We start from the raw sequence: 18,096 nt of genomic DNA, 5'->3' as shown, positions 1-18,096 counted from the left end.
TTCCCTGTTGAGTCAAGGGGGTCTCCCAGCCCTTTTGCTGCCTTTTTTATGAAAGGGAATGGATTTTCTTTGAGCTTTTAGGATCATGTTCTTGAGGAATGACCACTCTTCTTGTACCCCCTTCCTCATCGGACAATGCTCCTGCAGGGCCACATCAACCAATCTCCTAAGTTGGCAGAAGTCGGCTTTCCTAAAATCAAGGATTTCTACTTTACTAGCCAATTTCCCTGACTTACAGTGGATGGAGAAAGTAATCATCTCATGGTTACTGTCACCCAGTTTCCCTTTGATCCTCAGGTCGCTCACTAGATTGTCTCCTTTGGCTAGAATCAAGTCTAGGAGTGCCTTGCCCTGGATTGGCCTGTAGACTTCTTGTCAGAGCTCCTCAACTCAAGTGAGAAAGCTTTGTGAGTGACTGGATCTAGCCAAGTGCTCCAGTCCATGAGATGTCTGGATAGTTGAAGTCACCTATGACAATCATGCTCTGAGAGCATACAGTCAGTTCTCCAGAGAATTCCTGGTTGAGCTGTTCCTCTTGGTTTGAAAGTTTGTAATGAACTCCTATGGTCAAATCCCCTTCCCCATGTTCTCCCTGTATCTTGACCCAGAGGGTCTCAAGTTGCCTTCCTTTGTTTCTGATCTTCACTTCTAGGCAGATGTAATGTTCCTTCACATAGAGAGCAACTCCACTGCCCTTCTACCCAACATGATCCCTCCTATATAGAGGGATCATGCCTGTGGTCCAACCATATGCCTGTGGTCCAACCATAGGTGCAGTCCCACCAGCTCTCTATGATCCCTATGAAATTGTATTGGTTGTTGGTTAGTAGGAGGGCCAGTTCCTCCTGCTTGTTTCCCATACTTCTGGTGTTACAGGGTGACTACAGGGAACTAAGCCTGCTCTAGGCTATAGGCTTTTGGGTGAGCTGTGGAATAACCTGTCCATTGCCTGGTGTCAGAGAAAGCTTCCTATCGTACCCTGGGATGCTGGTTTTGAGGTTGTCATTTTCAGACTTGTGCTAGTGGTTGATGGCCCATCCCCCGGCAATCTCAGTTTAAAGCCCTACCCAGGAGGTCCACCATTCTAGCTGAGAAAAGCTTCTTCCTCTCTGGCATGAGGTGGATGCCACCCCTTCCCAACAGGGTGAAGTCCCAGAGGTGTTTGCCATAGTTGAAGAAACTGAAGCCCTCACAATAGCACCAACACCATAGTCTTCTGTTTACTTCTTCTATGTATCTATCCCTCCTGTACCTATGACCTACATCCAGGAGGACTGAGGAGAAAACTACCTGCACTTCTGACCCCTTGACCACAGCCCCCAGAGCCCTGTAGTCTCTCATGACCCGGCTAGGATTGTTCCTGGCCATGTCATTGATGCCCACATAGATGAGGAGCATGGGGTAGTGCTTGGAGGGCCAGACAAATTTTGGGGTCCTTTCAGCTACATCCCAGATGCAAGCCCCTGGGAAGCAGAAGATGTAACAGATTAGAGGGTTGGGGTGGCAGATCACTCCCTCAGTTCCCCTCAGGAGGGAGCTGTGCACCACAATGACCTTGTTTCTCTTCTTTGTGGGGGCTGGCTGCCTTCCTTCCTCCACAGCTGGTGCTTCTATGGATGACTCTGCTGGCACTGTGAGAAGTGCATACCTGTTTCTCAGTTCCAGGGGAGGAGTAACCTTGGTGCTGCATGCTTTGGGTCCAGAGATGACCATCTTCCAGGCAACTCCAGAATGGGATTCTAGGTCGGTCTCCTTGTTGGCTAATGGGCTTGTGTGCTCTTGCCTCTATGTTCTTCAGGTGAAGGGCCTGGTAGTGATCATCAATCTCCTGCTTGTGGGCCCTGATGGTGGGAAGCCTACTCACCTCTGCCTGGAGCTCCTTCAACTGGCACTCTAGAGACTTCACTAGGGAGCATACCCCACAAACAGGGGTGCCCTTGCTCTCATTCCCAGATGCTGGCAGTCGTGCCAGGCAGCCCCCAAAGCCTGAACCCATAGGCTCTGTCTGGGTGGAGGCCAGAACCGTGGGCTCCATCTGGGTGGAGGCCTCAGTGGTGTGAGGTGGAGATGGGGATGGAGCATGAGCTGGGGCCAAGACAGGAAGCCGTGGGGTAGGACACATCCCCACCATTGTATGGTAATAGACTATGCTATTACCCATTAACTACCCATTAACTACTACCCATTAACTGTCCTAGGAACTGGCCTGCTTACCTTGTTTGCAGTCCCTGTTCATGGCACCCTGGTCGACTGGGGAAGTCTGGCCCACGCAGCAATCATTCACCAATCACTCAACAATCAGCAATCACTCCCAGCTTCTCAGAGTACATGCCCCAAACACACATAGCCCACCAAACAAACACTCAGAAAAACCAAAGGCACAGGTAGCTGGATCACTTACCTTCCCTGGGCAGGATCTGGTGCCTGGCTTCTCTCCTTCTTCCTCTTGCCCCCAGCAACTGCCTAAAAACTGCTTACCTTGTTTGCAGTCCCTGTTCACTGGCTCCCTGGTAACAGGCTCCCTGGTCACCCAGCTAGCACATGAGTGTTGGTATTAGGGTGTAGTAGATTAATTAGCTGCCATTATTACTGGGGACAGTACTAGCTTATGGTGGAGTCATTTACTCCACTGAAATGCACATGTAGACAGTGACAGGGTCTAGCTGGGACACAAAGGTGCTAGCCCTACCCTTTAGCATCCTTATGTCCCAGCTAGCCCCTCTGCCACCACGTGGAGCCTGTGACTGACCATCCATGCATGCTGCCAGCCCTTGGCTTCTTTGCCGCGGCTCGAAGTGCTGCTGGTCCCAGGCACATGTATAGACACTGCACCTGGGACCAGTTGACTGGTTGAAACAGCTCTGGAGTTTATCACTGAGCATTAATTTCACATGTACATGCACCCAGTATAGTACAAGGTGCAGTAGAAGGTTGCTTATTTACTGCTACTTTAGTCCCACCCAGCAGTGCTCTAACACAGCTCAAACATCAATTATCTCCTCAGTAATGTTCCTCCTACTAAAAGCAACTCCCTTATTTTAGCACCAGCTCACACTAAAATTAGATATAGTTTCTTACTGAAAGTCTAATCCCCATAATCCTTGCAAAAGTCATGGGACATGACCACTCAGGGCTACAATACTAGAGTCACAACAAGAACTTATGCCCAGGATAAATGTTCCACTTGGAAAAAGTTTGGATAATTCTGGTTTGAACTAAAATGCCACCTTTTTATACACAATGTATTCTTTATACTGGTATAATACATTTTGATGAATGAAGTGAGATAAAAATTCTGATAGCAATACAATTCATTTACCTGTGATAACTCTCCAGTAATCACAATATAATTACAGGGAGAAAACGAACATTTCTTGGCTGATGGAGGCTTTGTGATAGGATCACAGAAACTTTCATTCACTTCCATTTTGTTTTCATCCACACACTTGACCTTCCGACGTGTTTCTTTTTTTCTACATGATGTTGAGCACTGAGTAGAACAAAAACACATTGTCCATTTGAACTGTTTCTAGAGCAAATCTATTTATGAAATAAAACCTTGAAACAGAATTTTTTAGTGATGTTTGTTCTGTATATCAGCATGGAATATGTCTGGACTCCAGACAATTAATTTTGTTTGCAAAGTCCAGATACGAGCACTACACTGAAAAAAGTCAGCTAAAACTTCAAAATGACAAAATGTCAGACCAGAATAATGGGTGAGTGAAAATGACTATGTTGTGTAAAAGAACAGGAAGCAAAAAGCATTTCAATTAACATATTTATTTACATACCACATTCATCTTGTCCCCTGAAAATTAGCCATTGAAAACTGGGGTGTATACCTCGATCAAGGAGACTGATTCTGAACAGTTTGGTTAAAAGCAAAATCTTGTCTTCATTCTGCCTTCCGAAAACAAGATTTTTTTTTTTATTTGGGAGGCATGCAATTAAATACTGCAACATGGAGCAGATAACTTAGTCTTTAGAAAAAATATATTGAAAACATGAGGTTATTAAGAAATCTTGATGAACTGACTAAATGCTACTTTAATAAAAATTGTGTAGAAGTGCACCACAGACAGAGACAGCCCAATGCACACTGCTGGTCAGAAAAATCCAATCTCAAACACAAACGTGTAAGTATCCCCAGAGTAGAATACATATGAGCAAGCACATTCAGATCCACCATTTCCACAGGAGATACAGTATAGTATTCCAGGATCGTGAAAGAATGGGCAGGGCAAGAATTTAAACAATAGAACTTCAAACAAATAGTAACAAACATATGGAATATATTATCAGGAATAGCCAGTAATATAAAAGCATTTCTCCTTGTAATAGAGAGCTCTGAATACCTAGACAGAAAATAGAACTGTTTGGTGTGAAAGGAAAATCCACATTCACTCTTCAAGTATATGTATTTCCTGTTAAAAGCAATCAGTGTTCTAAGCATTTCTGAACTGTGAATAGAAGTTCTACAACTTCTATCTAGCATATCACATTTATAACCATTTTAGGTAATATACTGTGAAGCCATAAGGTGCCAGGGCCATAGCACACTCAATACTAACCAGTATCATTACCTGCAATATAATGGAGAGGTAAATTCAAACGATAAATCAGCCTGTACTGCACTCCAAAGCAACATGTTTCCAGAGCTAAATGTTCTATAGTACCCAAGGTATTTAGCTGAGGCATCTCCACATTACACTGAATGGGCTCCAATATCACTGATATTTCTTCATACATGTACCACAGCTGCTCCTGGATGTTTTCTGATTTATCATTAAAATTAGGGCCAGAGGATAGGATAGCTCTCACCACTTGAACTCACTGAGTCCCCCAAATCAAAGACCTCATTACATTCTCTAATATTTTTAGCAATGTTTGTATGCTGTTCCAAGGTCTCCAGGTGGTAGCCATTTGTTAGTGTAAAATTCTGATGAGCAGATTAGTGTGCAGAGTAATGAGCAGATTAGTGTGCAGAGTAACAAGCGTTGCTTGTGTCATTAAGCAAAAAAACCTAGAAAAATAGCCAGTCCTCTGCATACTCTTGTGCAATATAGAAGTCTGAAGACTGAAATTGGTCTGCTGCCAGAAAGCCTTGCTTTCCAAAGAGTCCATGAATTCTGTTATGAGATCCTTTGCAAAGGGTGTAAACAAAACTTACATTTATTAAGAGACCAAAGTCTTTGAACAGTGAAGTTACATGTCAAATATTTTTAGAAGACCTTCACAAGTCTTTGATTTTAAAAGCCAATCATATAGATAGGGGCATACAAACAAGTTTTTTCTGCTCAGATGCACTGTTACAAGTGACAGGACTTTTAACCACCCTGCAGGCCATAAACACACTCAATATTTCTGGGTCCACCTGATTCTCCTAGCTCTTTTGGTACCTCCTCTATTTCTCCTGATAGTATCAGGGATGACATTTTCAATACCAAGCACTCACTCATGAGAGGAATCTCTCAACAGGAACGGTGTTTGGGGGAGGTTGGGTGGAGGTAAGGTATTGAGCTAAATGGAATACTCCATTTATGTAATTTCCTGTATCCACTCTCTGATGTTACTCATTTCTGCCTATCCACAAAAAGGAGTCTGTTTTAAAAAAATAAAATCACTGGGTAGGATTAGTGTAAATCAGAGCACACATCTTGACCTTCACATCACGGTTGAGGGAGAAGCTGGTTGCTGCTTCTCTCTCACATACTGTCAGAACGACTTCCTAATCTTCTGAAACCAATTGCTGTTGATTACATGCTTTCTTTTGAGGAAATAATAAAGCAGATTGCTCATGATCTCTGAACATTAGGATTGAAAATCTAGCAAAAGGAATCAGTCGAATGATTTTGCCTACTACCTTTTTTAGGTTTCTATGATCTTAAAACTTGTCTAATAATTATTCATCTGTTGTATTGCTAAACAGCTTATTTCTTTCAAAAAGAAGATCTGTTTCAACTGAAAGTGCAGGTAACCTTAACCAGAAATGGTGACAGAAGATGACACTACTCAGGTTAACTATTTACCATCTAAGAGCAGACTTTGCCACATTTTGACCTTTTATTAAAACCAATTAGCTGATTTGTGCCAGTCCTCCAATTACGCTTGGACTGACCTAGTCAGTATCCCATACATGAAGTTGGTAAGGTGTATATTGTAGTTCACTATTCTGATACTAAGAGTAGGTGAAAAAACTACTCTTTGTCTTTTGACAGCCAAACGTTTTCCTTCATTGTCATAAGGAATGAGATGGGTCTTACCATTGCTATAACTATTGGTAGCCACAGTTGCCACTTTACCACCAGAGGAAAGAGAAATATCCATATGGCTGATATTGGCTTTTTAGAAGCAGGTTGAGAAGAAGCGGATATTCCATACAGATTTGGCAGATGGTAGGTGCCAGAGGGTAACTTTAAAATTATTACTTCCTATTTTTCCCCCACCATCTTGCAAAATTATAGAGAATTTTTTAAGTTATTCCAATTTTATCTGATTCTTGTTCAATTAGTTGCTGGTACTCCACTGAAGAAATTAATTCCTTTTCTTGTTCAGAAATAGTACCAGGTATCTACTGATCTACTGACATTCTTTGTTGGGCAACAACAAGCCCATGGATTGGGATGATCCAGTTGATGTAGCGTATCTGGACTTCACAAAAAGATTTTGACCAGTTCCTTCAACAATGACTCTTAAGGTAATGAGGCTGTCATGGAACTAGCAGAAAGGTCCGCTTGTGGATCAGGAAGTAGTTAAGGAAGAGGAAGCAAAGAGTATGTTTATCTCGGCTCTCACAACGGAGGGATGTAAGCCTCGGGATTTCCCACGTAAGTCTTGCTGGAACATTGATTAGTACAGCCATTGATTAATATATATGAGTACATAAAGGCTTTAATAAAGCATTGACCAGTGTAGGCCTCACTAGAGCCATGACTGATACATGAACTAATACAAGTTACACAGTACTGCCAGGAAAGGAAATCAGGTACCTCAAGCACCAGAGGGTGCAATACTTGTATGATAAAGGAAGAACAGGAATACACAAATCAGGATGCATGACAGGTGCAGGGTGGCCTGAGATGCCAATGGAATAATACATGGCTTTTTCAAATTGAAAGGTCATACTTACATCTTGCCATTTATCTGTCAGCCATTGGTACTGCATGCAGGATGGTAGCCAACAGTGTCTCTTGCTATGGGGCTGTGTATCCTGGCTGCACATTGCTTCATTCACTCGACCCCTGCCCTTCAGCCTACAGTAGACCTCCCTTTGTTGAATTCCCTCCCCGCAGGTCACAGAGCACTAAAAGGGTGGGGTGGGGAATCAAAGACAACATGAAACAAGGTACTTGTCAAAATGTTATATAATTTTCCATTACTTCATGTCACTGATAAACCAGTGTTTGCACATTACCAGTATTACACATATATAGTTTCTACTGGTTTTGATCACATAATTTACAATGTTTATTTAAACCTTCTTCACTTTATGTTTGAAAATGTATTATCAAACTGTAAAATTACGATTAAAATACATCTTAAATAATAAAATTAATAAGTTTTACAGAGTAAAGACTCTGATTTTCTAAAGACTTATGGTCTTTGGGCATCTTTACAGGTGCTCGGGGGTGGAGGATTTGCTTAGAGCAGTTCTCAGAAGCCACTCTAATTAAAGTGCCCCCAGCACCTTGTGTACTCAGCCTCCCACAGTACAAAATGATGTTGAGAGAGTTTTAAGTAAAGTTTGTTCAATGTGCTTTAGTTAAAGTGCCCCTGCCTCCATTTTGAAGTGTGAAGATGCTGAATACACAAAACACCGAGGCTGCTACAGCATACTAATTAGACTCAATTAATTGAGTCTGCTGTGATGCATTGTAATTACAGTGTGTCAGAGCAGGCGTCCTGCACATCTATCGGCACCTTTTGTGATTCTGTAACTTCAGTCACAATGGGAAGAGTCATTATTCACACATGCAAAGTTCAACATATGAACAGAACTTTCCAAAGTCAGGCCTATATATACATATACCTTATACATATACATATACATATACCCCAGGGGCTGTCATTCCTAAAGCAAGTAATCCTTTGGGCGCTTCCCATTGCACATGAAAGAGGGCAAAGGGGCCAAGAAACCCTCTTGGCTGAACAGGGAAATCCAGGAAAGCCTAGGAGCAAAAAAAGAGGCATACAGGCTGTGGAAGCAGGGGGTAGCTAGCAAGGAGGAGTATACGTCCTTGGCTCGCACTTGCAGGGAGTCAGTTAGAAAGGCCAAAGCTGCAATCAAACTTAGGCTGGCAATGAAAATTAAAGACAACACAAAGTCCTTCTACAGATATATAAGGAGCAAAAAGAAGGTGCAGGGTAACATAGGACCCCTACAGGGCAGACTAGGGCAATAGATGACAGATAGGAGGGACAAAGCTGAGCTCTTCAATGAGTTTTTTTGCTTCCATATTCCTGAACACAGATCGGAACAAATCTCCCAATTGGATTATATGTGAGCACAGGAGGGAAACCAGGCCACCAACTGTTAATGTCAACTTAGTGAAGGGAAACTTGGAGGGGCTGGATGTGTTTAATTTGGCAGGCCCGAATGATCTTCATTCAAGGGTGCTGAAGGAATTGGCTAGTGTCATAGCAGAACCACTGGCATGGTTGTTTGAGCACTCATGGTTCTGTGGTCAGGTCTCAGAGGACTGGAAAAGGGCCAATGTGGTCTCTATTTTCAAGAAGGGGAGGAAGGAGGATCCGGGTAACTACAAGCTAGTTAGCCTCACCTCTGTCCTTGGGAAAACCTTTGAAAAAAATTTGTAAGGATCATATTTGTGGGAGTTCAACAGGAAAAATAATGCTGACAGGCAACCAGCATGGGTTCATAACAGGTAAATCCTGCCTGACTAACCTTGTGTCTTTTTATGACTGGGTCACAAAATGCTTAGGCACAGGGGACGAGGTAGATCTAATCTACCTGGATTTTAAGAAGGCCTTAGATATGGTATCTCATCCTATCCTCATAAATAAACTGAGTGGCTGTGATGTGGATGATTACACGGTCAGGTGGATGGCAAATTAGCTAATGGGATGCACCCAGAGTGTGGTGATTGATGAGTCGGCATTGACCTGGAAAGATATGGGCAGTGGAGTTCCCCAAGGTTCAATCCTTGGACCAGTGCTGTTCAGTGTCTTCACTGATGACTTGGATGAGGGTGTGGAGAGCACTCTGTCCAAATTTGTGGATGACATGAAATTATGGGATAAAGTAAACACACTAGTGATCAGGGAACAAATCCAGGCAGATCTGGGCAGGTTGGAGAAGTGGGCGGAACAGAATAGGATGCAATTCAACAAGGACAAATGCCAAGTGCTGCACCCAGGAAGAAGAAATTACTGATACACTTACAGGCTGGGGGGATGACCTTCTCAGCAGTACTGTAGCAGAAAGGATCTCAGAGTCATAGTTGACTCCAAAATGAACATGAGTCACCAATGTGATGAAGTGATCAGTAAAGCTAACCTCACTTTATCTTGTATTAGTGAGTGCATCACAAACAGGTCAAGGGAGATGATACTTCCCCTCTATGTGGAACTGCTGAGGCCACAGCTGAAGTACTGCATCCAGTTTTGGGTGCTGTACTTCAAGAAGGATGTGGATAACCTTGAGAGGGTCCAGAGGATGGCCACTCATATAGTTAGGGGTCTACAGGTAAGGCTCTACAAGGAGAGATTGAGGAACCTGACTCTCTTCAGCCTCCATGAGGGAAGGCTGAAAGATGATCTTGTGGTCGCCTACAAATTAAATTAATCTGGGGGGAACAGCAAAGGAAAGGAGATGCTCTATTTACCAGGGCACCTCTTGGAGTAACTAGGAACAATATACAAACTGACAGAGAGCAGATTCAGGTTAGACATCAGGAAGAACTTCTTTACCGTAAGGGATAACAGAATCTGAAATGGACTTCTAAGGGAGGTGGTGCTCTCCCCTACCTTGAGGGTCTTTAAGAGGAGACTGGACAAGCACCTGGCTGGGGTCATCTGAACCCAGCGCTCTTTCCTGCCTGGGACAGGGGGTCCGACTCAGTGATCTGCTGAGGTCCCTTCTGACCCTAATATCTATGAATATATACATATATAACATCTTTGAAACATCAAATGTCTCCATTTATTTTTTAGAGAATGATGTATAAAACATTTTGAGGTATAAACATTTATGATTATTGATTATTAGGTCACACTAAAAGTGGAATATGGTGCTATGAAAGAAACAATTGTCAGTATTACTACTTAATTAGAGATATTGCTTGCACCAACTATAAGGTAGAAACTATGTCTTATTCCAGCAATGTTACATCCAGATCCTGGGGTGCTTTTATTGAGCTGTTTCACTGAAATGGGATAGCCAACACAGAACATAAATTTTTCTCTTAAAGGGATACACTTAATTTTGCTCAATTCTTTAAAGATTATGGGTATGCTGTTGTCATTAAATGCATGAACTATAATTGCAGCTCTTCAGAATCTCAGAAAACCGGACACTTGGGGTGCCTGGAGATGTGCAGGACATCTGCTCTGACACACTGTAATTACAGCATGTTGGAGCACACTCGATTCATTGAATTTGCTGGAGGGTGCTAATTAGCATGCTCCAGCAGCCTTGGTGTCCCATGTATTCACACATCCCCGCATTTCAAAATGGTGGTGGAAGCACTTTAACTAAAGCTCTTCAAACCCCACACCCAGGAGCCCCTGATGCAAACTGCATCTGTAAAGATGCCCCTGATGCAAACTGCGACAAGATGACATTGATTCCATCTTTTTAAAAATTTTGTAATGAAATATACTAACATTTTCTTAAATTATGATGCTGTGTGATAAAGTCTAACGTATTCATTTTAAGCTCAAATGCCAGTATCTATTTTATTTCTTTATTTATTTTGTGGACATGTAGTACATCAGCTATAGTATATTCCTCCCAAAGAAAATGGGAACACAACACAAAATGATCACCATTTAAAAAAGTTAAAACTAATGGTTATAACATCTGAGATGTTATATAATATCTGAGATGTAGCTATTTAGAGACATTATGTTTTTCTAGGCTTAATCCTTACTACAAGCCTGTGGGCATGTATAGTCCTAAGTAAAATTGGCTCCAGTCCAAATTAACTAATCCTCATTGTATGGGGATTAAAATTAATCCAAACTAGGGCAGGCCAAATTAGGCAATTTAAACTGTATTAATTACAATGTATACATGTCATTGCTTTTAGGAAAAACAGTCCTTAGGAACTTAGATAAGCATTGCAAACATCAATCCCCTCAAGAGAAACTGAGTTGGGGTTTCTGCAACATAACAGAGGCTATCAGGCACAAAGTAACACCTGGTGATACTAAGCACTTGAGGCTGCATATCACATACTTCAATTACTAAGCCAAGAACTTCTGTCCTATCGTACAATCCCTTCCACCAAGTTATCAAGTTTCATCTTTAAGCTACCCCAATACTTTGGGGAGACCATCCCAAAACTTTACATCTCCAATGCTTGGAAACTTTTTCCCTTTTGAAAGGTCTTGATCTAATCAAGCATTCTTCTCTTTGTCTGCTACCTCTGGGAATTTCTCTTTTCTTCAATTTCAAAGCTCTCCACACTGTTTTTAATCATTGCTGTGCTTGCTTCTTCCCTCAGACCTAATAAAGAATGCTTTGCATTTGAAAGTGTGTCCAAGTCTATCCCAATGATGCAGTTAGTTCAATTAAAGGCACTACCCAAAACAATCTGTGCCTCTCACATATTTCCTGGACCACCATAGATACAACATCATCACTCCAACATTAGAAACCTCTTTCTAATTATTGATCTAAATTTGTTTGTGACCAAAGGACTTTAAGCCTGTCATGAGATGAAAGTGGAAGCAGATCTCCAACAGTCACTTTTCTTAGTTTCCACTTAGTAAATTATGAGGAACAAAAGAATTTTAAAGATAGGTAAAGGGGGTAGCAGATGGGACAGTACTGCTCGTTCTTACTGCCATGCACAGGTAGACAGAACTGGGGGCATTTGCAACCACCTTGCATTTATGCCCCCAGGACAGAGACATGAGACCATGTCTGTGCAGGTACAACTCCAATGAACACTGATATTCATAAAGTTCTGAGGCTGACTGCCTAGTGGGACCCATGCTGAAATAAATATTTAATTACTTTCATTAATGCCATTTTAAAAAAGTTAACATAATCCTAGACTTCAGACATGATTATTAAGAATAAGTACATGTTTCAGATATGCACATAGATATTCTTCTGTTATAACAAGAAATAGAAAACAATTGAAAAGGTTCTACTCATACATTTCACATTGTCATTGTTCCTGCATAGTCGTGGTATGGGGCAGAATGGCAGTCACTATAGGTATTCATTCACATGTCAGTCTAAGTAGCACATGCATGTTCTCATTGTTCATTCTCTGTATTCGTTCTCTGTTCATTCTCTCTCCCCTCCACACCTTGCTGGGCTTCCCCAGGTTGCATCTGCTCTTTGCTCTCCCTAGCACCCTCTTTGGTGCACCGGACTTGGGCTTCTCTAAGACAGTACATATTTTCTCTATCCTGTATCAAGTGGCCAAGGGGAAGCATGACCTAACTTGACCAGTTTCCCAGTGGCCCAGGCCAAGATGGTGACTCTGAAAAGCCACAGATAAACCATCTTGCTAGGGCCACCTGTGACAATGTCCTATAATGTCTTACAAGTCTGACATTTTCTGGTTCAGGTGTATTTCTCCTTTCAATTTGGATAATTCATCTTGCAAGAAAATGTAGACTAGTTTGTGTCATGCTGGGTCATCAAGGGGCCATTCTGCAAGGTGGAAGATGGATGGCTAGCTCTAACTGTGTAATCCCATGAATGGTGTTGGGGGAAGGGGATTCCTTTAACTGGTAATACAGGTGTTTTGCACATGACAAGTGGCTCATGTTCTGGGCCTGGATGGAAGAGGGACATACACTATGTACTTTCACCTTTTCCTTTTAACTTTCTTATAATACAGTATTATAAATTAACAATAATTAATAAAATCTCTCTCTTTTCTTCTCTATTTCTCCCTCTCATGCACACAGGTAGAGGAAAAGATGTTCTTTAACGATTCATCTAATTACTTCCATCCAATCTTTTCCAGACTTCAGCAACCACTAAATCATATGAAGCAATTCTTCTACCTTCCCTGCATCTGTATTTCCTTTTAAGATACCCAGTCCTTCATAGTTATATACCCAGCAGAGTTCCTGAAATGTCCAGCTTTTAAAGAGAGATAAATAACTCTATGCAATTTGAATAGGAAAGGCACATCCCACAGTCTTTTTATTCATTTTATTTGAAAATCCCAGATGCAAAGTTGAAGGTTTTATTTTCCAGACACTTCTGTAACACAGTCATTAACTTTTCTGGGGTCTACATGTAAGTATGAGGACAGAAGATTCTATATAGTAAATTTTGTTTATTTGGAGTATCCATCATCATCCAGTGATCATCAGGTAGATTGCAATTAACTTCAGACAACAACAAAGAGAGAAATCGGTAAAATGAAGTTTGTCCCTTTATAATTCTTTAAAAAATATTTTTGGTTTTAGTATATCAAACCATTAGGATAATACCTTTAATTATGTTCTAATACAAGAAAAGTACTGAAATTAAATTATTTATGGTGCATAATTATTTTGTAGTAATGCTGTTATTCAGTAAAACATATTTTCACCAAGGTGCATGACTAGGGTAGACTTGCCAAAGATGACTCAGACTATCTCAATTTAAGGTGCAAAACAAAACATCTATTAACGTGCAAGCAATAAAGCATTTCAGAGCGAGTCTAATACTGGAACACATTCCCAAACTTCCATACAATAGCTGCTCCTGGCACTGTAATAATAGCTAACTCCTTACTATCTCTATATCTTTTAACTATAAATTGCTTCACTAGTGATCTTTTAAACTACTGTATTTTTTCTCACACAACATGCCCTGGAGTAAGATATACATTTTGTTTTTGAAAGGCAGAACAAAGAAAACAAATCTTCCTTTGTAGGAAGTAATTGTCTATTAGCAGTAAGGGAGCCAAAGTTGCTCATTGTTCTGCTCCCTGCAGATCGCATGAAGATTTTACTTCTACTTTTGCCTGGTAAGTAGTAGAAACTGCTTTTATCATGTTTCTTTCATATAACTCACACTCAAAATCCCAGTGGCTGGTTTTGGGGAAAAGGTGTGTTGTATGTGAGAAAATACAGGTATCACCAATTAGGCTGTGTTAGTTCCACGGTGACATCTAGCACTGATTGAATGACTGATTCACAGCTTCACGCTCTTTCTAGAACAAACTACCATTTTCATCAACTTAAAGAGACTCTGCATTGACAGGTCGATAGTGGGGTATTAAAACATCAAACTGAATATATCTTTATGTTTTACGAAAGAACCCTACATTCTTCTTTCAAATTTAACTAATGGAATTGATCATGTTACTTGATTAATTATTAGGGGTATGTGAAGCAGGCAATATTCAATTCAGATTTGGCCCAATTTGGAGGACAGTGATTTGATTCACTGATTTGGATTACTGTCCCAATTTGATTTGGCTGAATCTGAAGATTCAGTTCTGATTCAGAAAATCAGTGATTCGGCCATAGACACAGCTTTATATGTTTTTTCTACGTACCTCAAGGTACCAGAAGCGGCTCATGAATGCTGAGATGGTGGGGGAGATGAAGCGTCCCATGGAAGTGCGGGGGGGGCCACCCCCCCATGTTTGGCGGTAGACCCAGAAGTGGACCAGAAGTACTGGAAAAGACGGCCTCTACCTCATTTCACTGGGGAGGAAGCTCTTCTCAGCCAGACTGGCTGACCTACTCTACTGGGCTTTAAACTAAGCCCACCAGGGGATGGGTGGACAACCACTAAAGCTAACCTACTTGGCAATACCTACAAAATTAACAGGTATGGGCACCCAAGGGATTCCACTCCTACCCCAGCCCTGGGATGGTGTCCTCCTGGGAATGTAAGGATGCCTAGGGCTCCCAATAGGATGCTTATGTGTCCGTACACTAATGCTAGGAGCTTGGGGAACAAACAGGAAGAACTGGTCCTCCAACTAAACAAGAATTACTATGATTTCATAGGAATAATGGAGACCTGGTGGGACTATCTACTATGACTGGGCCATAGGTATAGATGACTATACCCTGTACAGGAGAGATCGTGCAGATAAAAGGGGAGGGTGTGTAGCTCTCTGTGTCAAGGACAGCTACACATCCCTGCAAACTGACATTGGCACCCAAGAAGGGTGACTAGAGACTTTCTGGGTTAAAATACATGGGGAACCTGGCACAGGGGATACAATGGTAGGAGTTTACTACAGACCCCCTAACCCAGAACAAGAGCTTGACCAGGGAAGCTTGCCAAGGTACTGGCTGAGGCTACATGTTCTCAGTGCATGGTTGTCATAGGAGACTCCAACTACCCAGACATCTCATGGGAAGAGTACTCAGTCAAATCTGAACAGTTGCAAAGCTTCCTCACATGTGTGGAAGAGCTCTACTTGACCCAAGAAGTCTATGGACCAACAAGAGGTAAAGTGCTACTGGACCTGAAACTGACTAAAGGGGACAATCTAGTCAGCAATCTAAAGATCAAAGGAAAGCTGGAAGACAGTGACCATGAGCTGGTCACTTTTACTATCCATCACAAAGCTGGCAAGTCAGTCAGCAATGCAGACTTTAGGAAAGCTGACTTTGTTAAGCTCAGAAGGCTTGTTGCCGAGGCACTAAGGAACCATGATTCGACAGGGAGAGGAGTCCTAGAGGAATGGTTGCTCCTAAAGGGAGTGATCCTGGAAGCACAAGGGATGTCCATCCCATCTTCAAGGAAAAGTAGCAAAAGAGCACAACAACCCTCTTGGCTCAGCAGGGGACTTGTGGAACTTCCTATGCCAAAAAAGAGAGGCTTATAAAGGATTGAAAATAGGAATCACCAAAAAGGAAAATTACTTTGCACTGGTCTGTACCTGTAGGGAGCAAACCAGGAAAGCCAAGGCTGCAACTGAACTCCACCTGGCTACACATATCAAGGACAATAAAAAGTCCCTTTTTTAGACATGTGAGGAGTCAGAAGAAAAGCAAGGGTAACACTGGACTTCTGCTAAACCAAACGGGACAACTGAAACCCAGGAAAAAGCTAACCAGCTTAATGAGTACTTCGCGTCCATTTTTCATCAACCCAAAGGGTCTGCTCTGCCTAGCAAGATGCAGGACAGCCAAGGTGAGGGTGAATTTATACCCAGCATCAGTGTAGACCTTGTAAAGGAACACCTTGAGAGGCTGGACACATTCAACAGATTGCACCCTAGAGTACTTAAGGAGCTGGTAGGAGTCATAGCCCAACCACTGACAAAGATTTTTGAAAACTCCTGGCACTCAGGTGAAGTACCTGAAGATTGGAAGAAGACCAGTGTGATGCCCATATTCAAGAAAGGGAGGAAAGTAGATCCAGGGACCTACAAGCCAATCAGATTGACCTCAATCCCTGGCAAGATTCTAGAAAAAATCATGAGACTCCATTGTTGACAAGCTGGCTGATGGCAACATCTTGAGGGACAGCCAGCACGGGTTTGTCACATCTAGGTCTTGCCTGACCAATCTCATCATCTTCTACGACCAGGTGACATATCACCTGGACAAGGGCCAAGAGATTGATGTCATATATCTGGACTTTAAAAAAGCCTTTGATCTGGTGTCTCACAATCTCCTCTTGGAAAAATTGGCCAACCTCGGCCTTGGCAGTCTGTTGGTTGTGACATTGGCTCCGAGGCTGGACTCAGAGAGTGGTGGTCAACGGAACTGAATCATGGCACTCTCTGACCAGTGGTGTCCCCCAACGCTCTGTCCTTGGACTTGTTCTCTTTAAAGTCTTTATCAATCATGTGGACTCTGGTGTCAGAAGTGGACTGGCCAAGTTTGCTGATGACACCAAACTTTGGGTTAGAGCATCCACACCTAAGGATAGGAAGGTGATCCAGGCTAACTTGGATAGGCTGAAAAAGTGGGCAGATACAAACCTGATGATATTCAATACTGACAAATGTAAGGTACTGTAGCTTGGGAAAAAAAACCCCACAGCACAGTTATAGGCTCAGCAGTGCTATGTATGCTAGCACAAAGGCCGAAAGAGACTTGGGGGTCATGACTGACCACAAGATGAACATGAGCCACCAATGTGAAGTTGCAGCTGGTAAGGCAAACAAAATCCTGGCTTGTATCCATAGATGCTTCTCAAGTAAATCCCAGGATGTCATCCTTCTGCTATACTCAGCCTTGGTGAGACTGCAGCTGGAGTATTGCATCCAATTCTGGGCTCCACAATTCAAGAAGGATGTTGAGAAGTTTGAGAGAGTCCAGAGGAGAGCTATGCACATGATCAGAGGGCAGGATAATAGGCCTAATGAAGAGAGGCTGAGAGCCATGGGACTCTTCAGCCTGGAAAAGCACAAGCTCAGGGGTGACCTTGTAGCTGCCTATAAGTACATCAGGGGTGTGCATCAGGATCTGGGGGAACATCTGTTCACCAGAGCACCCCAAGGGATGACAAGGACCAACTGTCATAAATTCCTCCAAGACTGTTTTAGGCTGCACATAAGTAAAAGCTTCTTTACTGTCCGAGCCCCCAAGGCCTGGAATAGGCTCCCTTGGTGCAAGCACCTACTCTGGACTCCTTTAAGAAGCATTTGGACACTTATCTTGCTAGGACCCTTTGACCCTAGCTGACTTCAGTGGGGGCTGGACTCAATGATCTCCCAAGGTCTCTTCCAACCCTATGAAATCTATTAAATCTACTTCCAGTCCACTTCCAGGTCCACTGCTGAGCACACAGAGGACCCCTCTGCACCCCATCAGCCTGGCGATTAGTGCCCCCCCAAAACCCAGAAGGCACCAGTTGCTGGGCTGGGGGGTGAAGAGGGTGTCCCCTGCATGCTTGGCAATGGACCTAGAAGTGGACAGAAATACTTCTGGTCCACTTCTGCGTCTGCTGTTGAGTGCACGGGGGACCCCCCCCCC

General features: G+C 42.6%; 1 protein-coding gene across 1 annotated transcript in view; it reads right to left on the bottom strand.

Moving 5' to 3' along the window:
- ADAMTS20 (ADAM metallopeptidase with thrombospondin type 1 motif 20) overlaps nucleotides 1-18,096 on the bottom strand; it is a 180,898-nt gene that overhangs the window by 15,102 nt on the left and 147,700 nt on the right. The window contains exons 30-31 of the mRNA XM_019543950.1: nucleotides 7,133-7,306; nucleotides 3,320-3,490 (exon numbers count right to left, since the gene is read on the bottom strand). Coding sequence (XP_019399495.1) covers nucleotides 3,320-3,490; nucleotides 7,133-7,306 — 345 coding nt within the window. The remainder of the gene's footprint in view (nucleotides 1-3,319; nucleotides 3,491-7,132; nucleotides 7,307-18,096) is intronic.

Source organism: Crocodylus porosus, unplaced genomic scaffold (genome assembly GCF_001723895.1).
Source record: "Crocodylus porosus isolate Cpor-Errol unplaced genomic scaffold, CroPor_comp1, whole genome shotgun sequence".
Taxonomy (NCBI): domain Eukaryota; kingdom Metazoa; phylum Chordata; order Crocodylia; family Crocodylidae; genus Crocodylus; species Crocodylus porosus.
The sequence above is the reverse complement of the archived record's forward strand: the minus strand, read 5'-3'. Positions and strand labels throughout refer to the sequence as shown.